Source organism: Ursus americanus, chromosome 1 (genome assembly GCF_024610735.1).
Source record: "Ursus americanus isolate L20-20 chromosome 1, mUrsAme1.1.p, whole genome shotgun sequence".
NCBI classification, from domain to species: Eukaryota; Metazoa; Chordata; class Mammalia; order Carnivora; family Ursidae; genus Ursus; species Ursus americanus.
Window position 1 is genome coordinate 100374759 of NC_142127.1, and position 27894 is coordinate 100402652.

Sequence of the window (27894 nt, forward strand, 5' to 3'; positions counted from 1 at the left end):
GGTGGGGCCCATCTGTGGTTCCTGTAAGCTTCTCACTAGCTTTGTCACCTGGGGTGAGTCTCTCAACTTCTCTGATTGCCTCAAAGGGCGGAGATGAGCTCTTTAACTCCTGGCGGAAGTAAGCAAAAATTTACAATACTACATTTATTGTGGGCGACTATGTCTAGCGCCTGACACTGATGATCCCGTTCGATCCACACGGCAACCCGAAGAGGCAGGTACTATAATACAGCGTGGCCGGTACCCAAGAGGAAACAGCCTCGGGGAGGTTAAAAGAGAGTCCAGGATCGTGCAGCCCGCTCTGGGGGTGGAGTCGGGATTTGTACCAAGCAGTGAGTCCAGAGCCCGCAAGATCAGCGACGCGGCTCTGCCTCTTTCTCCGAGCCGCCGCGGGAGGGAGTCAGGGCGCCCCCTCGGACGCGCGACAGGAACCCGGATAGCGCCAAGAGCCGCGACCCTCACCGCTGCCGAGCCCCGGCGCCTCCGCGCAGCCGCCCAGGGCGGGCGTCCCGGCATACCCGCCCCACACGGGGCCAGCGCGCAGACGTTCCGCTGCGCCCTGCGCAGCCGGAAGTAGCCGGGCCCTAAGCTGGAGGGGCGACCCGGCGGAGCGGAAGTCACTCCGTGAGGCAGTGGCGACGGCGGCGGTGAGAGGATGAACAACAAGTTCGACGCGTGAGTGGCGCGTGGCCGCCCCACGGGGCCCCTTCCCCCAACCGTTCCCCGCGCCCGCCCCCAGCGGGGCTGGCGGCGGAGAAACTCCCCGGCGCCGTCCTCCCTCCCGGGCTTGGGCTGCGGGCCTCCCCGTCCCAGGCGGCCGGCCGGGAAGAAGAGGGGGCTGGGAGGCGTGATGCAGGGGTCCCGGAGACGCCGGGGTCGTACAGACTGCGGGCAAAGCGCGGGGTCCCGGGGCGGAGGTGGCCGTGACGCCCGGAAGGAGAATTTTGGACGCCCCGCCCCGGTGGGTGCGGGCGGCCAGCGGCGTGGAGGGGCGGAGACCGCGGCGGTTTTTGGGTGTTTCCGCAGTCTGGCTGCCCTGCCTCTGAATCCGGCTTTCCACACACACTCTCTAGCCAGGGCAGGTCACCTCGCCTCTCTGAGTCAGTGTTCTCATCTGCAGAGTGGGGACGGTAACAGCCCGGGTCGGAGAGTTGGGAAGATGCAGTGAGGTAATGTGGCTGTTGCGCCCAGAGGCTGCTCAGTTACGGACTGCTCCTCGTCTTCCGCAGACTCCTTCCTACTTCCTTTCTCCTCCCTCTTTTCCCTTCCGACTCACTCACTGGGAGCTGCTCGTTTTCTTGTCCAGCGAGCACACTTGTCATAGCCCCCCGTCTCTACTTCGTGTGTACCCTGTCTTGTTCCTAGTTTCAGCATCAGTTGGAAATGCAAAAAGGAAATGCAGAGTATTTTTGCATGTTTCCTTCTAGCGATTGTATCTTGAGGTAGATTATGTTCTTATCTCTTCTAGTAGTCTAGTAAATCTCTCTGATCTCCAGAGACCTAGATTTCCAGGCCCAGACCCACCAGTTTACCAGTTATTTGACAGTAGAAGATTTGCCCGGCCATTGTTATCTAAACCACGTTAGTGGTTAATGCCCTGCTTCTGCAGGGGCGTGTGATAAGGATCAAATCACATAAGTGGCATCACTGTTTATTTAGGTTGTGACTGGCTGCTGATCGGAAATTGGTTTTTTCCAGGACAATGAGTGCTGGTTTGCAAATTGAGGAGTCCTGGATTCCAGCACTCTAGGCAGCTCCTCGGGAATGTTTCCTGGTTGCTGAGAATTCGCTGGGACTTGGAAAAAGTCTGGCTGAACTCTTCCCCAGCCTGCTGCTTTGCTGAGCCCATCTCAGCAAGAACAGCCACAGTCCCCCCACCCCATTTGTACCCCTCATCTTAAATCGCTGCAGCACCAAATCCCAGATCTAAGTCCTCCCTCAGTAGAGCTCTCTACAAATCATGTATCCCTTCCTCCACTGAATTGAACAGATCAAAATTTCATCTTCGGAAGACACTTTATGGGTCATCTAGGCCAGTCCTGCCCAAATCATTTGGGGATCTGCAGTAAGCTAATTTAAGAATGGTAGTAATGGCTTCCCCAGGCATCTTGCTAGATACTTTTTACATATTATTTCTACTCATAACAACCCTACAAAGGGAATCACGTTACCTCCTTCTACAGATAAGAAAATGAGGTCCTCTGAGGTCAAGTAACTTGTCCACAAAAACAGGAAGGCCCATGTGGTGGAATTCAAACCCAGGTTTGTTGTTTAACCTCGGTTCAAGTACCTCTTGACAAAAATTAACCTGGATGGATCATTTTTAATTAGTTGTAATTATTAACTATTCCTTATACTGAGTCAGAATTTTTTAACATTTCTTAACTATGCAGGAAAAAATCAAAGCTTTCATTTATTTGAAATTAACAATTAGAGACCACACTTCTGCCCTTGGTTTTGAAGTTTATTTAAGTAATCTCTACACCCAACATGGGACTCAAACCCACAACCCCGAGACTAAGAGCTCCTCTGACTGAGTGCATCCAGCGCCCCAAAAATCTGCAGTTTTTAGATCGTTGTTATGTGTTGGCTTCTATACTCTTCACCACGTGGTTCCTCAGGACTGGTGCCAGTTTGCCAGCATCCTAAAGTCCAGTGCCTGGAGCTGGGTACTGTAATCTGATGGGCTCAGGTTAAAGAAGAGCTCTAACCCCTCCAACTTTGTGGGTTCGACTTCTGTGAGTGTAACCTAGGACCATAATTGCTACCACTGTCATTGATCCTTTTGACGTGTAAAACCCTAAGATGCTTTCACTGTTCTGCGGTCCCAAACTGATTAGTTTTCAGATCTAGATGCCATTTTTGATTTTGTCAGTATTCTCTCTTTGCTAGCTTTTGGCCCTTAAAGTATTGTCTGAACCACCTGTTTGGCACTCATCCTACTCTGCCTTGGACTGCTTTGATTTTATTTTATTTTTTAAGTTTTTTTTGGGGGGGGGAGTGCACAGAAGCAGGGGGGAGAGGCAGAGGGGTGAGAAAGAAGCAGACTCCCCTCTGAGCAGGGAGACCTGCATGGAGCTGTGTCCCAGGACCCTGAGATCATGACCTGAGCCAAAGGCAGACATTTAACCAACTGAGCCACCCAGGCGCCCCTATTGCTTTGATTTTAGAAGCACATTCATTAAACATGTTTGTTGTCTGCCTCTGTCTGATGCTGGACATGTAAAGATGACTTAGACCAAGTTCCTATCCTCAAGGAATTGGTCTAGTTAGTATGAGGACAAACCTGGGCAGAAGTTTGATGAGCTGACTTAGACTAGCCACTCAGTCTGGATAGCCTTAGAGATGCTAATTGCCCTCCTGAGTCTATGGAGCACTGATTTTTAGTCCTGCTTGTATCTTGACTCAAATCCAGCTTCAAGCTGGGAAGAGTAGCCTCTGGAAGATAGGATGCAAGTGATTTGCCTTAAGTATAGGCTTAGAGGGCAGGGTAGTTGGCTAGCTCCACTCTCAAAAAATAACACAAGATGAAGGTCCATTAGGATTTACTTTTACTGGGGTGCCTGGGTGGCTCAGTTGTCTGCCTTCAGCTTAGGTCATGATCCCAGGGTCCTGGGATCGAGCCCCGTGTTGGGCTCCCTGCTCTGCGGGGAGCCTGCTTCTCCCTCTGCCAGTTCCCCTGTTTGTGTTCCCTCTGTCTCTCTGTCAAATAAATAATAAAACCTTTAAAAAAAAAAAAAAAGGATTGCCTTTTACCATCTCTGAAGGGAGTCAGGAAGTGTGGTCCAAGGATCTCAGTAGCACTGTTTCTTCTCAGGTGTAATTACTTTTGCTCTTCTTTTTCTGTTTCCTAGTTGTGATTAGCAGCAAAGAAAGGAACTTATGCTTTTCTTGGGGCTAGTAAAATGAGAGATGTGGGGTGACTGCCCCTCTTCAAGATTTAAAGGGAAGGGACCCCAGAGGATATAGTGGAGGATGGGAGGTAAGAAGAGAGGGAAATGGTTTGAGTCCTGAAGTGTGCCCTAAAGACAAGAATTAATTTCTTGGGCCTATTCAGTATAAAAAACCATGAGGTATTTTGATTGGGAGCCAAAAAATTAGCCATGACATTACAGCTGAGACAAGTACAAACATTTATATGGTGAGATTCAGAAGAGGGGAGCCTGATCCAGCCTCAGGAGAGATTAGGAAATATTTCTAAGAGAAAGTGGCTCTCATCCAGAGTCCTAAAGGACAAGTTAAATAAGGGAAGAGGGGCTTTCCAAGAAGAGACCACACAATGAGCATAACAGAGGGGTAAGATGGGGAAACTGCAAGTACGTTGATAACACAAGAGTGGAAGGAGTTTGTTGGGACCAAGCAGGAGGTGACACTGGCACAGAGCAGGACCTTTGTACCAAGCTGAGGCCGGAGTATGTGTACCTCATCTCCTCACTCAGGTCCTTGGGGACAGGCACTCTAGCGTCTGATAAACACAGTAAGTGGCTTGCTAAATGTGGCACTTGGAGCCTGTATAGCTCCAAGTATACTTTAGGAAAGTAAACCAAACCAACTCAAGTTTAATAAAGGGGAAGGAGTATCATAAACACAAATAATGTTCTCCCAGAAGTCTAGAGAGGTCAGACTAAGTCAGTGAGATGGCAGCATCATAAACAAAACCACTTTTCTCTCCACTTTCTCTGCTCCATTCCCTTTCTCCCTGCTGGCTTTGCTCTTGTTCACTGTCTTTCCCTCATGGCTTTTCTCATATGGGACCCATATGATTGCCCCAGCTCCTGAATCTGTGTGATGTTTCATCTCCTGGAGGAAAAGCCACGGAAGGAATCTACACATAATTTTGAGCAAGACCATGAGGAATCAGTTATTGGCCAGGCTGGAATACCCTTTGTTCAGGTGCCCTTCATAGTCATACCTTGACCAGGGTGGGGATGGGGTCATTTGTGGCATGGTGCACCTGAATATATCCTGCAGCTAGGGCTGTGAAATGAGCAGAAGAGGCACCGCAACACATGGCTAGTGTGTGCATTCTGTTATTTATTGAGAGCTTTTTATGTGCTAGGCCCTGGAAATTCATGGGCAAAAGAAAATGCAAAATGCTTTGCAACATGTTTCTATTGGTATATAAGGTAATATCTTCTGTTATCATTTGAGCATTTCTAGTACCTTTCTTGAGAATGACCTAATTCCATTGGACTAGATAGTCATTAGGGCCAAAGGTGATTTTGGAGAAGATCCATGATAAGCTAATATTCCAGCTCTAAACTAAATGGCATTCTTATTATCTTTGTGAATTCACCTTCTGTGTATCTTTTTATCTGAATCCAGTGAGATTTAGATGTACCTGAAAGCCTTAGGGTAGTTTCACTGCTTCTAGAAGGATAGCACCTACTGTACATTTGACCAGTCTTACCAGGCAGAAAGACATTCATTCCTTCTTTCAGTCATTTCTTTTTCTTTTCATTTAACATTGATTCAACATCTTGTGCAGCGTGTTAGGGCAGTATCTTCTTGTCCTCGGTGCTGGAGATATAAAGATTGATAAGACTTCTGAGAGATCCCTCCATTTAATAGGAAAAACAGACATGGGAGGAATAGCACATTGAGCTGAGGGGCAGTGTTTGCAGGTAGCACAGCTGTGGGACTATAGGTTGCTTTGGGAAATGGGGAAAGAAAGAGGATATCAGTAGGCAGTCATCAGATTCTAGAGGATCTTAAATTTCATTGTACTTTGTCCTGCAGGGTGGGCATCAGAAGGCAAGGGAGGTTGATGGCATGGAAGTTAAATGATCGGATTTGTGTTATTTTTTTTTAAAGATTTATTTATTTATTTTGAGAGAGAGCGAGTGCACGCGCACACGTACGTGTGGGGGTGGGGGCAGAGGGAGAGAGAGTCTTAAGCAGACTCTGCACTAAGCGTGAAGCCCGATGCGCAGCTCATCGGGGGTTTCAACCACAGGACCCTACGATCATGACCTGAGCCGAAACCAAGAGTCAGATGCTTAACTGATTGCCACCCTGTCGCCCCTCAGATTTGGATTTAGAAAGATGCTGGTGGCTGTGTGGAGGATGGATAGACAGTGGAGATAATTTGTGTCAGGGAGACCATTTAGGAATTTGTTGTGATAACTGAGATGACAGAGAAGTGGACCTGAGCTAAAGCAGTGGCAGTGGGGAAGGATAGGAGAGATGGTTAGAAGTGTTGAGAGAGGTAGGTAAGTTTTTAAACTTCATTTGAAATGCCAAAGCAGTTATACAGTCCAGAAACTCTTATTACTGATTCATTATTTTTGGCGAAAAAACAATCCCTTAAACTGCCTCTTCTTTGCCTGTTAGCAAACTGGCAGACAATGTTTTTTTGGAATTCCTCCTAACTGCCTTTCTACACTCCCTTGTTCTTCCCTCATCTCTTGTACATCTCATTGCCTGTATTTTGAGTGACCTGGGGTTGGTTATATGGTAGTTCATTTGACCCAGTGGCTTTGTGAGGTGACAAGAATCAGCTCAGTCATGGCCTAACACTGTTTTGCCTTCCCATTCAGATTGAAAGATGATGACAGTGGGGACCATGATCAGAATGAAGAAAACAGCACACAGAAAGATGGTGAGAAGGAAAAAACGGAACGAGACAAGAGTCAGGGCAGCAGTAAGAGGAAGGTGAGTTTTGTGCTGTATACACAGAATTGCCTTTGGACTTGAGACGTGGTTATCTTGTGGAATCTGTTATGTTAAAGATACCAGATTAACTAGATGGCACCCTATTTTGGAATATCTGCTTTTTTTTTTCTTTTTTTTTTTAAAGGGTTTATTTAGTTGAGAGAGAGAACGCACGTGCACATGTGATCAAGCAGGGGGAGGAGCAGAGGGAGAGGGGCAAACAGACTCCACACTGAGCATATGGAGCTCAGTGCAGGGCTCGATCTCACAACCCTGAGATCACGCCCTGAGCCAAAATCAAGAGTCAGACACTTAACTGACTGAGCCACCCAGGTGCCCTTGGAATATCTGCTTTTGTTCTCAAAAAAAGATTGTTGAATCACTGGCATTCATGTTGGGAGTTAGAACTTTTCCCTTGCCACAGGATCTTGAGATGTTGCCTTGCTTTCCAGCATTCTCCCAGCATGAGAGATTAACCCTGGAGTTTAACAGGGCTATTTGTTGCTTCATAAACTGCTGCTGCGTATTTAATCCTACACATCCCTTGAAATTGTAGACTCTTTAAGCTGAAAGTGACTTAGAAAGGAGAAAATTTAGAGAATGAGAGATTGATGGATCAATTTCTTTCTTTTTTTTTTTTTTTTAAGATTTTATTTATTTATTTGTCAGGGAGAGAGAGTGCACACAAGCAGGGGGAATGGCAGGCAGAGGGAGAAGCAGGCTCCCGGCTGAGCAAGGAGCCTGATGGGGAACTTGATCCTAGGACCCTGGGATCATGACCTGAGCTGAAGGCAGACACTTAACCGACTGAACCACCCGGGTGTCCCAGATCAATTTCTTTTTTCAAATATCAAAACAATTTTTTTTCTCTCACAAGGTGGAGAACTATCCAGAAACAAGCATTGTAGGTGCTAAAAGAACACAAAGGTGAATGAGACTCTAGATCAAGGGGCTTACATTTAATAGTAGCAATAATAATGGTAGCTGACACTGAGCACTTACTATGTGCCAGGCACTGGGCTAAGCACTTTACATCTGTTAATTTATATGATCCTCTCAGCAGCCCTACAATATGGTTATTTTTATTTTCTTCGTTTTGGAGATAAGCAGCAGAGGCACAAACAGGTTAGTCACCTTGCCCAGGTTACTAGCCAGTAAGTGATAAAGGGTCATAGAGGAGGCAGTACCTGGCCTGGGAGTACTTGGCTGAGATAAGATATAAACATAAATACCTAAAATAGAAAACAGAAATAAGAATACCAATAAAATGTTGTAGGTACTTAGAGTCCGTTACCCACTAAAGAGTTAGTTAACCACTAAGTGGACTCTTGGGCATATTACAGGCAATTGAAGATGTGTCCTTTTTGTGGAGGTGGTAAGGGGTGACACTGTAAATTGTTTTCTCAGTCTCAGATCATGTGAAAAATGCCCCAGATTAACACACGTTTACTTCACAGGCTGTTGTTCCTGGACCAGCAGAACATCCCCTGCAGTACAACTACACCTTCTGGTACTCCCGGAGAACCCCTGGCCGTCCCACCAGTTCACAGAGCTATGAACAGAATATCAAACAGATTGGCACCTTTGCCTCTGTAAGTACTTACTGGTTTAATGTAGTGAGCCTTGGTAGTACATTCATGCCTATACTTACCTCATTGTGTTTATTTACTTTCCTGGTAACCTATTTAGGACTCTGGTTTCCTTATTTGACCTGAGTCCCTAAGGTTAGGTTTGTTCGTCTTAGATTTCTCATTAGACATCCATAGATAACATACATAGGTATCAAGAAGTATGTGAATTGTCAAATTGACCGTAAGGGGACAATATAAAAATACAGGTTTGTTTAAGTAGGTATGCATTGTGTCCTTATTATGTGCAAAGTGTCACGGAGGATAAAAGATTTTATAATACATTGTATCTATTTTTATGAAGCTTGACTGTAAAGTCAAGAGTAAAATTGAAAAGTTTCTCTTATACTAAGAATCTCCTATTAACGGGTCGCCTGGCTGGTAGAGCATGGGACTCTTAATCTTGGGGGCATAAAGCTTACTTAAAAAAAGAAAAAGGAACCTCCCATTAGGGTTTTGGATATGTTAGTAACTGTGCATAAAGTAGCATCTTTTTCCTACGTTCAGAAAGAAAATGAAATCCTAATAATTGGTTTTGTAGGTACTGTCAGAGTCAGAAATAGCCCTCGCTCTGTCTTATCTCCCTCACAGGTGGCTAGGTTTGTGTACCCTGAAAACTGTCTGCAACTAACACCAGTCTTGTTCAACAAAAATTTTTATGCACTTCCTATGTGCTGTACATTTGATCTCTGGGCAGAATCAAATGCAGGATTTGTTATTTACTTGAAATTGTGGAGGTTTTTTCCCATTTAAAATGTGGACACTGGAAAAGGAAAGTATAACAGACAGTAAGCATTACAATAAATTGGTAAAGAAGGAAGACACAGTAATAGGCACTTGATGTAATTTCCTTTGATCATATAATAACCCTGTTAGATCAGTGATATTATCTGTATTTTACAAGCGAGGAAAGTGAGACTTGGGTTAAATATCTGATCAAAGTGTCAAGTCAGTCATAATCTACTTGAACTGGAGGAGCCAGGATTAAAACTCTGGTTGGGTAGGCTGTAAAAGCTATATCCCAAAGCCCATACATACTCTTTCATTCACTCTTCCATTACACCAAAGTGCAAGTCAAGTGTCTCTAATATTTTTAATGTTATTTCTAGCAAACTATCCATTTGTTACTAATCAGTGTGTATGTGTATATATATACATATCTGGTAATCAGATTATCTGATTACTCTGCTGAGTTGTTGATATAATTTTAGCCCAAAGCAAGGATTTGTTTTAGTCTTTAGTGCTTCCTTATTTTTTACTTTTTTTTTTTTTTTTTTTTTAAGTAGGCTCCATGCCCAGCATGGGGCTCAAAGTCATGACCTGAGATTAAGAGTTGCATGCTCCACCAACTGAACCAGCCAGGTGGCCTGCCTGTGCTCCCTTATTACTGGTAGATGTAGGCTGTTTTGTAATACTAAAAATAGCTTGTGCACTGGGCGCATATTTGGTTCAAGAAATGTTTGTTGAATGAATTCACTAACAGTTCTAAAATGAATTAAGACCTTGCCCTTAGAGAAGTAAGTCATTCCCAGAGATTTTAATACAGGTAGACAGTGAGAAGTGCTATAGGGAAGGTATAGCTAAAGTGCTCTTGAAGTTCAGAGGAAAGAAGGGATTAATTCCAACTTGGGGAAAGCCTCTTTGGAGTAGATGGGCTTAAAATTAAATTTAAGGAGTCCTGGCTGGCTCATTCAGAAGAACTTGTGACCCTTGATCTCCTGGGTATGAGTTCGAGCCCCACATTAGGTGTAGAGATTACTAAGAAAATGAATAAATAACTTAAAATATGTATATATAAAATTGAACTTAAAAATTTGAACAGGAGATATGAAAAGAACAGAATTGTTGGTAAAGGGAATAATAGAAATACACTTTTGAAAATATCAGTGCATTCCTAACATTCCTGAATCTATCACAAAAATGTTGATGACCTGCCATTTGGGAATGTTAGACATTACAGGGAAGGTAGCTGCCCATTATGTTCTGAACAGCTGGATGAGCACTCAGAGGGTCAGAGAAGACTGAACTAGGGTGGAGAAGGAGAGGAGTTTTCATTCAGGCTTCTGTTTAGTTATTTGGGGGTAATTGTGAATATTTCTAGCATGTTTCTTTTAGGAAAGGTAGATGTGAATTTACTGAGCTTGTGCACAAAGGGTTTTCTTTTCTTTTTTTAAGATTTTATTTTATTAGCGTGCACACAAGTTGGGGGGAGAGGGGTAGAGGGAGAGGCAGAGTCCCTACTGAACAGGGAGCCCAACATGGGGCTCCATATGCGGGACTCAATCCCAGGACCCCAAGATCACAACCCAAGCCAAAGGCAAACACTTAACCAACTGAGCCACCCAGGCGCCTCTCTTTTCTTTTCTTCTGGCATAAATGTTGAGTTGACTAGAGCAACATCATCAGCATCATCTGGCGTGTCATTCTTCCAGATTCAGTGGATGTGTGACCACAGTGTTTAAAGTTGGCTGTCAATGTAATTCAAGGCATTAGAAAATGTCTTACAATATTAGGTTCTTCACAGAGAAGTAATCACATTGTGGAACCTTTTATCAAATCCAAAGCAGTATTTCTCAATGCTCCTTAATCCTAATATTTGACCATATTTAAAAGTTCTTGAAGGCAGGGTGACTAAGAAGGCAGTGTCTTAAAATGGGAGAGCAGTGGACTTGGGGATCACGTGGCTTATCTGCTGTGGTGCTAGACTCAGGGCACGGCCACTTCTGAAACTATTTTCTCAACTATAAAATGAGGAAGGTAGTTGAGATTATTTCTTTTTTCAAAGATTTTATTTTAGAGAGAGAGAGAGTGTGTGCTAGTGGGGGGAGAGGGAGAGGAGAAGCAGACTCCCTGCTGAGTGCAGAGGCCGATATAGGGTTTGATCCCAGGACCCAAGACCATGATCTGAGCTGAAACCATGAGTCAGACGCTCAACCGACTGAGCCACCCAGGAGCCCCGAGATTATTTCTGAAGTCTTTTGTGCAGCTCACATTTGGAGTCTGAACATTTATTTTTTGGTTTCAGTGAGGAGTTTCAAAAACCAAAATTGCCTAAAGAGAAGGAAGAAAAAAATCTTTTAAAGCCTAATAATACTTCTCAAATTGTTTACTTCATCTCTCTTGTGATTTGGATATAAGGTTGTGACTATGAGATTCTGTAGTCTGGCTATAAAATTGGAAGAGACCAAACTGCTAATAAAGCAATGCTTGATCGGGGAGTTGGGGGTGGCTGGTAAACTTCTCCCTAAACACCCCCACCCCCAATTCCTAATTCGCAATGAGCTACAGGTTCTAGTGGGTGTATTTTGTTTCTTCCCACTGTGTCAGAGTGGAAAAAGGATTGCTCATTTAATACATACGGCCACTTACTGTCCCCAGTTGCTGTATACGATTAAACATAGCGGTTGTTGAGATGAGACACTGCTTCGGAATCCTATGAATGGCATTCGTTCCTGACTTCTTTATAACAGGAGACAGTTCCCATGTTCCTGTTCTAGAGGAACTGGGGGAACAGCCGCTTCATAAAGTGTAAGGTCTCCTTCTTAGTTGCTGGATAATCCATATCTAGAAGTATGATCTGAATCTCTGTCTACTCAATACCTGTTTTCAGCTACGTTATAATGTCTTCCTGGGTGTTTGTTTAGAGCCACCTCATTGGCGTGTTGGCAAATACCAACTGTCTTCACACTATTCCATGTTTTTTCTTTCTTCCTAAAGTGTGCCTCTTCACTAACCGGTACTTTGTAGGTGTCCCCTGTGAGTTACAAAGGATTAGGGAAACGAGGTCTCTTTATCCTGGCACTACTGAGAGACATGGGAATAGCTTGAGTAGAAGAAGTAAGCATGCATCTGATAGAGAAATATGTCTAGTTTTCTAACAGGATTGTGAAGGAGAGGCAAGGAGAAACATAAATTTTCTAGCTAAGAAGAGGGACTTAAACCCCAAATAAGAGAGGCTGAGTTCTGTTGGTTTTGGCTTGTCCCGGCTTTATCAAGGGCACCGTGGTTGAGAGTAATGCATGTGGTTGATCCTATCACTTGTGCTCAATAACCAAACAGAACTAAAATGTATTCATTGTAGTTAATGCTGTATCTGCCAATAAACGGTCTTTGATTGAGAAGTGATGAAACTTCATGGGGATGTGACGTACAGCATGATGACTATAGTTAATAATACTGTATTTTTTAAAAAGTGATTTGGTTCTAAAAAAAAATACATTCAGGCTGAGGTTATGTGGCACTTAATATACCTGAAGACTAAAAGGGTTCCACTGTGTTGGGATACCTGGCTGGCTCAGGCGGTAGAGTGCAACACTCTTTTTTATTTCTTTTTTTTAAGATTTTATTTACTCACTTGACAGAGCACAAGTAGGGGGAGCAGCAGAGGGAGAGGGAGAAGCAGGCCCTCGGCTGAGCAGGGAGCCTGATGCGGGGCTCAATCCCAGGACCCTGGGATCATGACCTGAGCCAAAGGCAGATGCTTAACGGACTGAGCCACCTAGGGGCCCTGAGTGTGAGACTCTTAATCTCAGGGTCAGGAGTTCAGGCCTCACGTTGGGCATAGAGCCTTCTTAAGAAAAATAAATAAATTGAAAGGGTTCCACTGTGTAAAACAGGGTCCTCTTAGAGCATGCAGTGATTATCCTGGGGCTTCCATTACTAGGGCTCCTGGCTGAGGCTGGCATTTTTCACCTAGAGTTTATTCTTGTATCAACAATATTATGTTTTTCTCTACTTCCCATACAACATGCTTTCCTTCGCACATACTTCCCCAAATGAAAATGTATCCTCCAAAAAGTAGGGTCTTAGCGGAGTGTCTTCCATGTTTATGTTCTTCTCTTAAGTGTCATACTCATTCAGAGAAAAAGAAAAGACACGTCTTTTGTGCTCTGGGGCCTTCTCTGTACAGGTGGAGCAGTTCTGGAGGTTTTATAGCCACATGGTACGTCCCGGGGACCTGACAGGCCACAGTGACTTCCATCTCTTCAAAGAAGGAATTAAACCTATGTGGGAGGTAAGCACAGATGACCTCAGACTGCTTTTCTGAGTGTTTGGGTTTTTTTTTTAGCCCTGCTAAGGTTAGAAGTATTTAAAGTCTCTCAAAGTTGCATCCCTGTTTGGTACATCCTTGGAGCCAGGACCTCTGGGAAAAGGCACTGATGTCATTGCTTGTCTGTGTGTTTACAAAGATTTTTTTATCAGTAACATGGTATTACAACAACACTAAAGGACTTTTTTTTTTTAATTACCCTTACTCCCATCAAAATGGGGTGTGTGTGTGTGCTGTGATATACTATTATAGTGTATGTGTGATTGAAGGTGGGTAAAAAGTAAGCTTACTTACAGGCAGTAGCTGCAGACCGAGAGGTGAGCTCTGTGTTCTCTTTGCTGTAATCCATCTTCTGTTCTGATGCCAGGGCATTTTTTTTAGAAGACAAAGGTGAACACACAACACACACCCAACTATAGGCCCTACAGAACTCTGCGTTGCTCACATGATCTTGCACTCACTCACCCGTAGGCCTTCCCTTCAGTGCAGCTAGCCTTCCTCTTTGCATATCTCCCTAACCCAGAGTCCCAGTTTGTACACAGACATGTTTTTCTCTACGCCTGCAGAGCCCTTTCACTTGCTTTACCTGCCTAACTCTACATTCCTCAAGACCCAGCGTAAATGTTTCTTCTTCTTGAGTGTTTCTGTCTTGTTCTTGTTTAATTTAGTATATCTCTGTTACAGCAACACTTGTCAGACTGTGCTGCTGCGATTAATTTTCTTGGCTGTCTCTAGCCTGGATTTGGTAGAAAGTGTGGCTTCACGTCTGTGTGCTTGAGACATAGTAACACTCTAAACTTTTAGTGACTGAAGCGGGGAATGATCTGTGTTTGAAATCTGATATCACTTCATTTTGATTCTTAAAGTAGTTCGAGAAAAAGAGGATTATTTTTAAAGGGTCAGTTTAGCCATTCATTGTTATGGCTTGTACCAAGGAGTCCCACCTTGTTTTTCTTTTTTTCCCATTTCTTGTCTCCCTAGTCCTACTGCCATTTTTCCTATGAAGTTCAATAACTGGAAAGTGACAAGACGTCTTAAGTGTTCAAGGGATCCTTGCTTTTTCCCTGCCTTCATACAAAAGTAAAAGACCTGCAAAACCACATTTTAATTTTACTGCTTTCTCTCTTGTACAGGACGATGCAAATAAAAATGGTGGCAAATGGATTATTCGGCTGCGGAAGGGCTTGGCATCCCGTTGCTGGGAGAATCTTATCCTGGCCATGTTGGGGGAACAGTTCATGGTTGGGGAGGAGATCTGTGGGGCTGTGGTCTCTGTCCGGTTTCAGGTAAGCCACCCCATGGGCAGGTCTGGTTTCTTGTATTGCCTTTGCTTTCCTCACTGCCTCCGGTGTGCTTTGACGATTCCTTCTGTTCCTCCTGTAGGAGGACATTATTTCAATATGGAATAAGACTGCCAGTGACCAAGCAACCACAGCCCGAATCCGGGATACGCTTCGGCGAGTGCTTAACCTACCTCCCAACACCATTATGGAGTACAAAACCCACACCGACAGCATCAAGTACGTGTTGGGGGTGCTTGGGGGGCATGTCCCTAAGCTTAGGAGAAGTAGGTCCTTAGTTGGGCCCAGAGGAATATGGTCGTACAGGAGCTTGACTTATGGAGAAGGGACAGACCAGTCTTCCCCTCTAGTGCTTCTGGCCACTTGTAGCAGTTCTTTGAGGGTGAGGCTTCCTGCCCACCTGTACTGTGGGGCACTTTGTATTAGAAAGAGCCCTTCTGCAGAATCCCAGTTGCACCGCCTGGGCTTGCTTTATTTACACAGGCTGTCTTGTCTTTCATTCACTAACCGCTATCTTGAAATGAAAGACAAAGTGCTCTTCGTTTTCTTGCTGTTTTTTAAGATAATTTCACTGAACAATGAAGTCCTCCTCCCTGTCCACCCCTCACCCCACTTTTGCATGTCTTTTTAACCTGTGAGTGTCAGTCTGTTTTCTTTGTCCTGGGAAATTGACTTCTATCGGGAATGACGACTCTACTTCCTTGTGTGTAGAGCTGAACTTGTAGAGGAAGCAGAATAGTGTGTTTGTGAGAGTAGAATCTAAGGGGGAAGCATGAATGCCAAAGGGGAAGTAAGCTTTGTGGTCTAAGACTCGGGGTACCTAGAGTTGGATGTCCACAAATGAGAACCACTGGTTAGGGTTGCTCCTTCAGTGATTGAGTTATTAGGAAGAAGTTGTGGGGAGTGGCTGTCAGGTTTTCTCAAAACTGGAGGGAGAGCTAGCTAACTAGGAGTCAGGACTTTTAGGTTTAACTCTCTCCTTTGACTCCAGTATCAGTATGTGCCTTTGGCAAGTCTCTGCCACTCTGCTTCAGTCTCCCCATCGTTAAAATGGGGGATAATAATACTTTACCTAACAGGGTTGTTGTGAGGCTGATTTAATCTTTGTAATTGAAGGTCCTCAGGTGGAGAATGCTCTTACAGGGCGAAGTATTATTATTATTATTGCTATCATCGTCATCATTAGTAATAATATCATCATCATGTTATTCTTATTAAAGACTAGTAACGAGCCCAGTGATGGTGTTCAGCAGGCAAACTATTTGGGAATCTTTTTCCCATGCATTCACAGAGAATGTTGTGGGTGGAGCTGGCTTAAACTAACTAAGTGTCAGTTTTTTACTGGGAACACTGCCACAGGAGTTGGTCCGTAATCAGATGGCTGGCTGTGACTCATCCGTAGCCACCAACAGTTACTAGCCAGTCGTGGCCCCAGTTGCTTGCCTTAGCAGTCCGGAGTTAGCATTGTTTTTCTCTAGGCAGATTTCCCCGTTCTTCATTCTGGGAGAGAATAGTGTCTGCCCTCCAGCCAGACACAGTTCAGTCTGGGGAAATCCACACTTTCTAGGACTCTTACGTTCAAGGTTCCCAAATGCCCTCCACCCCCCATTCCCCTCAAAAGCAAGCTTTCACCTAGATAGGAAAGGGAAAGAGGTATTTTACAACTCTCCCCTCTCCACTGTTCTCCCTCTCTAATACCCTGAGGCGGTTCTTCCTGACTTTTGTAGAAACGTGAACAAGTCCTTATAGAGTCTAGGAGAGCCCGTGGGCTTTTTGCCTTAGTCTGCTGCTCACTGCTTTATCAAGAGATCTGCCTAGCACTCCAGCCCTGCAGCTACAGGGACCAGAAACCCTCCTTGAGTCCCAGATGCTACTTTCCCTCGCGTCTCCCTCTCTTTCCTCTCCCAATGTGCCCACCTTTTGCACTTCCACTAGAATGCCAGGCAGGCTGGGCCCCCAAAGGCTCCTTTTTCAAAACCTCTGGAAGCCGCGGTTGAATGTGCCATGACCCTCTCCCTCTCTGGATGGCACCATCATTGAAGCTGGCATCATCGGAGTCTCTTGTTCTGTTGGCGTGCTACCTGGAAGATCCTTCTGTCCTGGACAAGAGGAATTGGAAGAGCATTTTATGTTTTAAGAACAGGCTGACACGCAGCAGCTACAACAACAGCTGAGATCACTTAATAAATGGTGCTAAACTAGCTTGTCTCATGCTCTCGCTCTTTATGGTGCATCAAAGAAGTGGCCTTTCAGACTGACTGTCACCATGTTAAGGAATGGCACAGACTTCTCCATGGAGGGCCATCTGGGGAATGCAGCCTCGTTTCCATAAGCCCATTGTAGTGTCACATGGTATTTTGTTCCAGTTCTGCTGAGGTCTGACATAATGAGGTGACATCTCGCTCTCAAAATGAGACCCCATTTTCTGGTACTTGAATTGTAGTTCCCATCTGGTCACGCTGATGACCAGACCAGAGGGATTTCTGATTAGAATTCAGCTTGATCGTCTGTTAAGGTTGGAAAGGGGGATCCTTGGCCTTTGCTTTGCTGACTTTGTTTGCCTTTACTTCAAAGAACTCTTGCTTGGAGGTAAAGCCCTGCTTCCGTCTGTGTGTGGCTGTGTGTATGTAGTTTCCTCGCTTTGTGTTAACAGGGTTTTCTCACTGTGCCAGAGCTGCCCAAGCCACAAGCTCTCTGCTGGCCTTCTCCCTTCGGTTTCCATTTAGAGCCAAATTGTCTTCCTCTTCGAGCTAGTCCTGCTTGCAAGGTTTCAGGGTTCTAGCCCTTCCCTTTCTCCTGGTCCCCAGGTTATTGTGCATCCGGATCTGGGGTGGGGAAATGCCTTCATCCTGTCAGCGTTTGCTCCTTAGGATATCTGACTGTAGCACATACCAGCCCCTCAGGTGCTTTGTGCCTTGGCTTGTATGTGCTGCAGCACGGCCTTCAGGCCCCTGACCTGCACGTAGGATTTCAGCAGGCCTCATGTTACTTTTAAGTTTTCTTAGGAGCTACTACCCAAACCAAAAATAAACAATTTTTGCAGAACTTTAGGTCAGGTTGCCTGATAGCATCTTGAAGGTGTCTGTGGGTGTAATGTGGAGTTTTCCAAAGTGGCTCTTCCATTTTGGCAGCAACACCCTGCGCTTCTACTGTCCTGATTGACCACCAGGCTGCATGTGGCCTGGGATCTCACAGAACACACGGTGGGACTGGCATTTAACATTCTGGAGGTGTTTGTGTGATCGTTTCTCTGCTTATTGCATATCCACAATTGGTTGAAGTACCTGGAAAATGGGAGATTTGTTGGCATATGGAAATGCCCGTTCTCTGTGTTTTCAGCATCTGTCAAAGAATTACCTTCTATGTCCTTTTCCCTCTTGCCTTCCAATATTGTGTTACCCATATTGACCTTAATTTCAGCTATATAACTGGTCCAGGAGACGAGCTTGATGTCAGCATCCAGAGTAAGAGTTGATCAGAAAGCACCAAACCCACGTGGAGGTCCCTGTGTGATCCTTGCCAAATGTGAACAGAAGTCAGAGCTGTTCTGCTTTGTTCTAGTCCTTATGGCTCTCCCACAGATGTGGCTTTGGTTAAGCCAAGGAGCAGCAGCAAGAACTTGAGAACTCAGGGGAAGTGAAGGAAGAAGGAGCCGACCTTTGTTCTCCCCCAAGTTCTCTGGAGAGTAGGGCTGCTGGCAACAGTGAGGGGCGTTTTTCTAGGAGTGGCTTAGATTTTTCAGTCACGTTTCTCCACCTTGCTGTGTCTCAGTCCAGTTTTCAATGTCCTTTTTCAGCTGTTTGGTTTTTCCAGCCTTTCCCTAATCACGCTGCTTGTGGCCTCTGCCTGCTGCACTCTCAGGTGAGCGGAGGCCAGCGCTGCTGCGTGCCGTGCGTGTGCGCTGCTTTGCTGCAGAGGGGTTGCCTGCCTGCTGCCTCCTACCGGGGCTCATTGCCAGTAGTTCCGCCCCTGAAGGGTGAGCAGGTCCCACTGAGAAATGGGAAACCTGTTAAATTGAGTGTTAGCTCAGGTGCATGGCTCCTCTTAATGAGACCAGTCATAGTTGAGATTTCATAGGTTTGGGTCCTTGCAAACATCAAGTAACTAACTATCCTCTTTTGAGGAAAAATCTCATAACGCAGCCAGACTTGCAACCACCAGGGGACCACCAGGATAAAACTTGGCACAGAGCCACATAAAGCAGCAGTATCTTTTGTGAGGAAATTTCTCTTTGGAATAGTCCCATTGAGTTCCTTTGTGCATCTGGCCTGGAGTAGAAAAGGGGAAGACAGGGCCAGCTTCACTCAGTGGGCCACAGTACTGGGGAGTCTGACCAGGTCCCTCTGCACAGGAAGTTGAGGGTAGGTGACTTCTCCTTATTACTTTATTCTAGAGGAGAGATGGGTCAAACATGGGGACTTTGCTTTACCACATCTAGATATCATTGTATTTAAACACTGAATTTTGTAGTCAAGAACAAACCATCCCTTCTCCTATCTTAGCTAAATCAGAATCATAGCCTGGTGGCACTGAGGCACACCAGCATAATTGCTGGCCTGGCTTTGCGAGTATGAAATGTTCCCCCATACTGATGTTCAAAACGAAGAAAGCCCAGGCTTTCGGCAGGGTGGGGGCAAGTACAGTTACACAGAAATGAGATCTCTGCTGTCAGAATTTGTTTTCTGGTAAGTGAGCTGGGACACGAGTGGTCTCTAAAGGGCTGTTTGTCACTCTCATTTGAACCTGTTCAGAATTCCCTGTAGACTCTGTTAACCTCAGGGTAAATTTTTTTTTTTTTTTTTAAGAAACTCCATTCATATGACACTTCTAACATTTAACTTGTTCTTTCTTTACCTTTAAAAGAAGCAAGTTTTAATATTACCTAAAATGCCTGGGATGCCAGGTGGAGAATAGGTAGAAAATTCGCACCTAGCTCTAGGTGGCTGACTTGCCTCTTAGCCAAGCGTTGGCCTACGAGAGAGAGTAAGAGTGATTGTTCCAGTGACTATGATCAACTGTTTGATTTCCACTGAACCCATGTGAGGAAATTTCTGTACCCAGATTCTTCATGTTGAGGTTTAGCAGCTGAAGAAGATCCTTCTGAAGAAAATGGGAGGGCAGTTTCATACTGGAATGGATTAGAGGGGAGCTCTGCAACCTGTGTTTCTGCAGGTTCTTGACATAGAGAACTGCTCTGTTTGGACTAGTGTAGGCCTTTCTGGAAACAAAAGGATAAATGAGATGAAGCTTCAACACAGCCGTGTCATTTCTTGTTGACACCTAAGTTGCTTAAGATAGAATCGAAACCTCACTGTTAGAAGGAGAGAGGAGGGGTTTTCTAGGCTGCTGCCCAAGCATCGGACTTGCTTTGCCCTTATCTTCGTTTGGAATGGAGAATGAAACAGCCTGTGACGTCACTCATGGACTCAGGAAGTTCACCGCATCACCACCTCTCCAGAAAGGGCTGTGGAACAGATGTCTTGCTGTGGATATTGAGTTTGTGAATTGACAAAGACTGGCACGCTTGTTTGGCGGTCTTATATTTTTCTTCAATTCAGTTAGCATGTAGGAGTAGCTTTGGTAATACTCTCTGAAGAAACCATCAACCGCAGATCTACCTCTTAGAATCAGAGGTAGATCATTAACTTGTCATTGCTGCTGCTGTTCAAAAGAGGGAAAAACTAATGAAACTGGTACAAATATTCCCCGGCAGAAGGAATTTGTCATACCAGATCTCTGTATTTATCCCCTCCCTATTTAAAAAAAAAAGGAAGGAAAAGCTACCCATAGAAGGCCTAGTAATGAAGTATATTCTTTTGGCCATAATATTAAACCTGTAGTGAGTGACATAATTTGTTGTCAGCCTGGGTATTGTCATCCATTTAAACCAAGAGTGGAATAATTGCCAATAAGGAATTTTCTATTTAGAAGCACCGAATTACCCATTATATATATATATATATATATGTATATATATTTCCCAGGGAGCGTACCAGGCACTTTGTCCCTAACGGGGCTGAAAAGTAGCTAGGGCAAAAAGGTAGGACATCAGCTCCTCCAAGGAAACTCGAGGTGGTTTAGGGCTTCAGGATGCATGGGGGATCTGGTTTGCTCCTGTTTTTGGACCAGCAGTTACCAAGGGCTTGTTCTTCATGGAACAGCACCCAGAAAGACTGTGTACCCCTCGGTCACATTTCTTATCCCTTCCTAATCCCAGTTACTAAATTGAGTTAATTGGCAGAAAGTTCTAAGGAGCATTGATCCCTAGAAATGTTGAACTGTGACTTACACAGTTTAAAGTTTAAGTTAATAGTTAAATGGGTATTTCCAGAAACAGATGGAACCTGAAACAAATTTGGGGTATGAGTTGAGAGGGGTCAAGAAGGTTGGAAATGTGAAAGCAGAGAAAGCGCTATAGTTGCCTCATTGCATCTCCAGACATCATGATGCTGTTGGGTACCTGACCTTACCCCCAGGGTGAGGCCTGATGAAGAAAAATAGTTTCTGCCACACGTCCTCATGCCCCCAAGGCAGAAAGCACCACTGCCCTTTGCCTTAGTCATGAGAGGTGTCTCCAGGGATGGTTGAGCTTAGCTCTGACCTCAGTGGCCTCCCTGGTAGACTTGGAGCAGCAGGTAGGACTTTGGCAAATGCTTGAGGGACTAGTGAGGGCCAGACTTCGCCAGTGGAGCAGACCGGGAGCAGTGCCCACTGCCCCTGAGAGGAGCTGGCCACCACTGCTAATGTGAGTGGGAAGTCTAGGTTCCAACTGGGCTTCCAGGTACTGGTGGGCTCCACTCGACCTGGAGGTATCTGAAGTGGGATGTGGGGTTATCGTGTCTGTGCTCTCTTTGTTAAAAAGCTGTTGACCTGAATGTGCTATTGTGTTTTTTGTCTCTGGTTTGCCAGGGCCTGGGAGGAGTTTCATGGCCTGGTGAACAGCAGCGGCCGCTGATCGGACGCTCCCCTCTGTCTCTCACACTCAGGGTAGGGCCTTGTCTATCTTCTCTGTAACCTTGTGACATACGTCTCAGCCATAGGCCCTGTCTTCCCAAGGGCATGCCCTCTCCTCATTTACTGTCAGCCTTGCCTCTGCCGGCACGGAGCCTGCTCCAGCCTCTCCTCTTTGACTGATGGCCACAGTCTCAGAGAGAAGCACTGAGTACAAAACCACTGAATCGTCCTCGTTGGGTCACCTGTCTCCTGGTGAACCTCTGGGAAGATTGTTTAATGTGCTATACCCCTGTTTTCTCATTTGGAAAAGTGAGGGTCCACAGCCTAAAATGTATCCGATCTCTTCCGATGCCAACATCTCATGATTATAAATGTGCCACAGATCCTTTTGTCTTTTGCCCAGACGTGGCCATTTTTAAGCCATCTGGCGGTGTCTGTAACTAACAGGGCAATTGCATAGGCTCCGGTGTGGGTTAGGTGAGAGGTATGGCTGTTGTTTGCTGGTGGTGTTTGTCAGTTGTGAGCAAACAGTGATAGAACCTGAGGGTTTCACAATGAGAGTGAGCTGGGGTAGATGCAGGGTGTGCTGTCACTAGAACATCATAGGCTTACCGGCAGGGAGAGTCCCTGGGAAATGGAAGGCAGGGTCAACTGACACATTCACTTTAAGAACATTTGTATTTCAATTAAGAGAGTGACAAGTCCATGTCTGCCTCTTTAGCAGAGGGAACTGGGTCAGTTTATTCTGGATGAGAGGACAGTATCTGCATGTGCCTGCCCTGAGAGCATATTCCTGGACGTTAACTACCCCCACCCCCTGCCACCCCTATCCCTGTGAGAGAGAGAATTGCTAAAATTGGAGCAGAACATGTCAGCTGTAGTAGCTGCTTTAGAACTCCTCCTTCCCACGAAGGAAATGAGGCAGTTTGAAGAGAAGGAGACCTGCGTCCCTCAGCTGGGCAGGAAGAGGGGACGACACAGAGGGACAGAAGCAGGTGGCCCAGGGTCTGAGTATTCTGTGGAGCTGGGATGATCTGTAGGCATAGTCCCAGAACTCCACTCAGGGATGCTGCCACTTGTCTTTTTTAATAGTTTAATTCCTTCATTATAAATTCAATTTTTAGATGATACTAGATTTTTAAAACTGCAGTTTATTTAAAAGATTTCTCTGTAAAAGAGAGTCAACAGAATTCTGAGGTGGCTGCTAATATACCAGGAGGGATGGAAAACATGTGTGGGCTGTAATGTTGGCTACACTGATGTGCAGGAGAGAAAAGAAGTCAGATTTCCAGAGGCCTGGCACTGTAATGGAATTGTTTTGATAACATTACCATATTTGATTATTTCTAGGATTCCTTTTGGGGGGGTTAGTATCCCTAAAATCAGGGTGCTTACAGTGACTATGATAAGAAAAATTTTGACGTAGTTTAATTGACATAGTGATGTTTAGAGGACATAAAATGATGGAATCTTTAAAGATCAATAGCATCTTATGTTCCATGGGGGGGGGGCTTTAAAATGAAATTGAAATAGTCAGAATGGGAGAAAACTTAAAACTGTTCCCTCCCCTTTCACTAACACCGAATTCCTTGGGAAAGCTATCTTTGAATTGCCTCAAAATCACGTTTTATATCATTGCTGTTTTGCAGTCTCTTTGTTCTGTTTGTTGCCCCTGTACCTCTTCTGTCTAGCAGATGCAGAAAGCAGCTCATGAGCACTTCATAATTTAGGTGTTCTTTTTTTTCTTTCTTTCTTTTTTTTAAGTAGGCTCCACACCCAATGTGGGGCTTGAACTCACCAAACTGAGATCAAGTCGGATGCTTTACCGACAGAGACAGGTGTCCCCTAGGTGTTCTCCTTCTTGAAGCATGGCCTTGGAAATCTGAGAGGGGTATGAGCATCTAAACGAAAAAATCACCTCACTTCATTGTCCTAAAGACCTTTAAAGGACTCCGTATTTCATTCCTATCACCTTACTCCTGGAAGAGGTGCTTTAAGAGGCTGTGTACTTCCAGCTCATAGCTCCTCATCCTTTCTGCCTTTTCATCTCCCCCTTCCAAGTAGACCGTGATCTGGGGAGAAATAAAAACTGCAATTTAAATAATTTTTTTAAGTATTTCTTCTTGAACCACAAATACTTCTCAGTTTATCTGATATGTTATGCTATTACATATAGCTGCTAATATTCTAGAACTGTTCCATATGGTCTGCATTATAAATCAGTATTGTACTTTTAACCATGGCTTCAATAGAAGTCCCGGTTAGCTGCTGGGAGAGGATTTATGGTTCCTTATATGTCTGGCCTGGCATGCACAGAGCAGTAATCTGTGTTTTGGGGGAATGAAGTTGGCACTCAGTGGGAGATTAGAGATTGAAACTTGCCCCACCGAACCTAGGAAGGGTTTGCAGTTTTATTTAATATCCGGTGAGGGAGAGAGGAGGAAGCCAGAGCTGGCCTGGGGTGGACAGCTGATAGAGAATATTCCTCTGAAGACCATGTGTAGGCTGAATTGTGAGTGTACCTTCAGATCCCCCTCCAGAGCAGAGTCAGGCAGGGCTCCTCCTCAGTGGCTCTGCTCCCAGTTTTCCCTTGAGGTCCCAGAACCACGGTGCTGTCCCTGCTGGGCAATAGCACAGCGACAGCTTCCTACAAGAATGCAGAGGCATTCCTCTGAGGAACCAGCCACCTTGCTTCTCTTGTGCACCCTCAGGAGTCAGCCTCTGCCTCAGCTTATTCTTCCCAAAGTTCAAACTTGTCCTTTTCTCTAGAAGGATGAAAAAGGTGATTATGTGGAGGCAGAGCAGATTAGAAAGCTGTTGCAGAGTATTTGGCCAATAGATTTGCCCAAGGTGCCTGGGAACGTGAAGTTCAAAGCCAGTTTGGTTAGGGCTCTGATATTTCTGAGCCCCCAGTATCAGGACAAAGAGTCATCCTGTAGAGAATGTCTTTCTGACTTCTCTGGCCTTGTGGGTCTGTTGGCTCCTGTGCCCTGGTGTGTAAAAATACTCGACAATATTAAGATACAGTGGAAAAACTGATCTCTGAAAAGCCCCTTTAAATCAGTACACTGGGCCAGTCCCAGTTAGTTATTTTACGTAAATTGACAGATGAGGTTGTAAAAATGTTATTTCCTTCTAAAAGATCTGTTATATCATTGGAAAAAACAAAAACAGAAAACCCTTCCCAGTCACCCATGCACCATCACAACATTGCTAGGTGGCTAGAGGGGCTAGCTTTTAGGAGCTCACTCTGGATTTTCTAAATTAAATTTGCTTTTAAAAGAACAGAAGCCCATCTTTAAAAAAAAAAAAAATATTAGAAGTTGCCTGTGACCTCTGCCGCTTCCTGTCTTCCTCCTTCCTTTCTCTGTCTCCTAATCCCTCTGGCACTGCAGCCCCGGGGTGAGGGACCGAACTGCGGATGAGTTCTCAGCTGGTCTAAGGTGAACACATTCCTGAGACTAATTTTGGCAGCGAGCTGTTCTCAGCCCACTTTTTTTTTTTTTTTTTTTTTTTTAAGAAAAGCTGGACCAGAGCCACCAGCTGCCACCAGCCTGTCATTGTCAGGAGCCTGTCACCCATTCTCGTTGCTCTTTGTTTTCCTTTATATCAAACTCTGGAGAAGCTCAGCTAGATTTTCTTGGCTCCTTACTCTTCTCCCCTTTTCCACATTACAAATAAATCTTAGAATAATTGTGATTTCTTAGATTTTCTGACCATGAAGTGATCTGTGACAATAGAAGTACTTAGAATAAATAGTAAATATTTGGATGATAAAGTACTGTAAAGCTCTTCCGTTTACCTGCCACAGAGAGAATTTGTGGCCTAAGCCCAGCATAGTACAGGGACTCTTCCAGAAGATAAAGGTGACCTGCTTGCAGTGATGACTTGTCGGAAAAGTTCTTTCCTCTTCATCACTAAACAGATGAAAGGGCTGGGTTGAGACACTTGCCTGCCATCTCTCTTACTCCAAGATAAAGCATTCTCCCACAGTCAGCAAATCCTGTGATGCTCCCGTCCACACCCCACCTTTCTGTTGACCCATTTTATCTCTCCCTGCTGATTGACTTTTGTGATCCAGTTGCTCTGTGGGGTAGAGGTGGCATCAAACGGGCAGAAAGGAAACAGCAAACCATTCCTTCCTAATCACTTCTTTTGTTTGTAGAGGGCTTGCTTCTCTGACACGTGGTCTCAGTAGTGCACCATCCCCGAGGGGACTTAAATCACACGCACACATCAGTGACGCCTGCTTTTCTGTTTTATAATCAGATACTTCCTTATTCATCCTTTGCTAGCTACTTGTGGCACCTCAGTGGGATCTGTCCTTTTGAAAGGACTTTTAAAAAGATGATCGCCCCATTAAGTGTTTCTTCACGTTTAGTCTTTATCTCCTTAGATGGAAATCATCAGAACGCTCAGTAGCCACAGAAAAATGGGCTACATGGTCGTGCATGTCAGTTATAAAAATACTAGTGGCCTGTTGCGATAACATCCGTTTCTTCGCAGCCAGAGTTCACCTACGCCAGCTCTGTTTCCCCCTCTCAGTGTACTTGTCTGCAGTCACTCTCCTTGTGTATTGAGGGCTGTTCTTCACTGGCGGCCCGCTGCCATCGTGGGGGAGAATCGGTTACGCTAACTGGAGACTGCTCTCTGTCTGGGCCGAGCGTGTTCTTTTATATTTACTCTGCACCAGTACCCATATGCCCAATAAACTGTAGCAGTTTTAAGATGGGTCAGTTAAAGCTAAGGCTTCTAGAATATCCCACTAAAACTAAAGGGAAATAATGACTCAGAAATCAGATTAATGAGCATTTCTGTTCTAGAATTTCAGATGCTTTAAAGTCTGAAGCTCTGGGCTAGAACAGCACATGAGGAGACCTTTAAAGCCCTTTCAGCGCTGAGACTGTGGGATTCAAAGGCAGTGTGAACTGCTGCGATATTGGACTTCTAGTGTGGAACAGGGAAGGTTTCTGGTGGGTAGCCACGCCTGTGCACATCCTGTAGAGGGCAGTGAGAGGATGTGACTTACCGTGTGTTACATACACACGCTTCTCTGAGATTTACAGCCAAGTGTCTAAAGTAAAGGCTACGAGTGTTTTACCTCATGGAACATCCTTTTATAGAGAGCTCTAAGTTTTGAACAGAGTTTTTGGTGTGTGTGAGAAAAAAGGGGTTTCTTCCCACTCTAACTCCATCTGCTCAGTTTCTGCTGTGCCGCCTCCCCTTCCCCCGCCACTGCCCCACGTACCCGTTGTTGTTGGTTTCTAGTGTCTCCTTATCGACTGCATGTCCATACAAGCGATTTGAACCATGACCTTATTTCCCCCACCCCCACTTACACAAAAGGTGGTGTACTATGTGCATACACTATTCCAGACCTTCTCAGTTTCTCTTGGAGAGTTTTCCATATTAGTAGTGAGCTTCCTTGGCTTGTTTCTTTAAGCTGCACAAGGGTCCCAGTGAATGAATGTGCCATAATATTCATATTTAACCAGTGCCCTTTTGCTAAGGATTTGGATTGTTTCTAATCTTTGGCTCTTGAAAATAGTCGAGTTGAAGTGTTCGAAGGGACTTGGGGGGGTGGTTTGCTATGTTGGCATTAGATTAGCAAGGAAGGGAAGTTCTGGGGTGTGTCATGAGGGCCCTGGAGCTGCTGAGTTCAGGTCTCCACCCACGCCCCTGCCCCTGCCCCAGCCCCTGCCCCTGCCCTGCATGTGTGTTGTTGCCTATAGAAGATCTGTGTATTGAATGCTCTGTTTTCTCCCATTTTTTCTTTCAGGGACAATTCAAGCTTTCGAAATACAAAAATCACATTGTGAAAGTACACAAGCTGGCAATAATCCTTTTCTGTATGTGTGTGTTTGTCCGAAATGGATGGGAGGTCTCCAGCTGGTCCTTCCATCTGCTCACTGAAGGGACGTCCCTGAGCCGTGCGCTCCCCTTTTGCACTCATTCCTGGAGGACGGATTCCGCTAGACACCCTCCAGCATCGCTGACTTTATAAAGCGGAAAACAGAAAACGTGACTTTGTAATAGACAAACTTTTTTTTAAATGGGGTTCTGGGGGGAGGGGGGGAGTTCAGCCTTTCGTTTTGCTGTGTGCTGTCCAGATGCCTGTCGGGCGTTCTGTTTTGCTCTTCTCTGCTGTACGAAGGGCATCGTGACCACGTGTACAAGCCAGAGCTGTCGACTGAGAGTTATCAGTATTATGAATGTCTGTGCATCCAGGAAAAGCTTTTTGTTGGAGAGTCCCGGAATAGCTATAAATGCTCTCTTCTAGCTCTGCCATTAAATTATTGGGACCTTT

At 45.1% G+C, this 27894-nt stretch overlaps 1 protein-coding gene across 4 annotated transcripts; it reads left to right on the forward strand.

Moving 5' to 3' along the window:
• The first annotated feature begins 356 nt into the window (after positions 1–356).
• Positions 357–27894, forward strand: EIF4E2 (eukaryotic translation initiation factor 4E family member 2). 4 transcript variants are annotated; one of them, XM_087864403.1, is made up of 9 exons: positions 357–675; positions 6540–6654; positions 8112–8246; positions 13192–13296; positions 14466–14618; positions 14716–14852; positions 17973–17985; positions 26742–26823; positions 27364–27894. In XM_087864403.1, exons 1-9 carry the CDS (start codon positions 656–658, stop codon positions 27498–27500), a joined length of 897 nt encoding a protein of 298 aa, XP_087720529.1. In that variant the 5' UTR covers positions 357–655; the 3' UTR covers positions 27501–27894. The 4 variants fall into 4 exon arrangements, with proteins under 4 accessions (XP_087720529.1, XP_045650075.1, XP_045650074.1 ...); XM_045794118.2 differs by lacking the exons at positions 17973–17985; positions 26742–26823 and adding an exon at positions 21543–21620 and having other exon boundaries at positions 372–675; positions 27367–27506; XM_045794119.2 differs by lacking the exons at positions 17973–17985; positions 26742–26823 and having other exon boundaries at positions 371–675; positions 27367–27894.

Excerpts from the sequence above, each read along its gene's own strand:
- EIF4E2 (XM_087864403.1), top strand. The coding sequence starts at position 656 with ATGAACAACAAGTTCGACGC. Across the intron at positions 8,247-13,191 it reads AGATTGGCACCTTTGCCTCT|GTGGAGCAGTTCTGGAGGTT; the intron begins GTAAGTACTTAC and ends TTCTCTGTACAG. Across the intron at positions 26,824-27,363 it reads GCCTCCCCTTCCCCCGCCAC|CAGGGACAATTCAAGCTTTC; the intron begins TGCCCCACGTAC and ends CATTTTTTCTTT.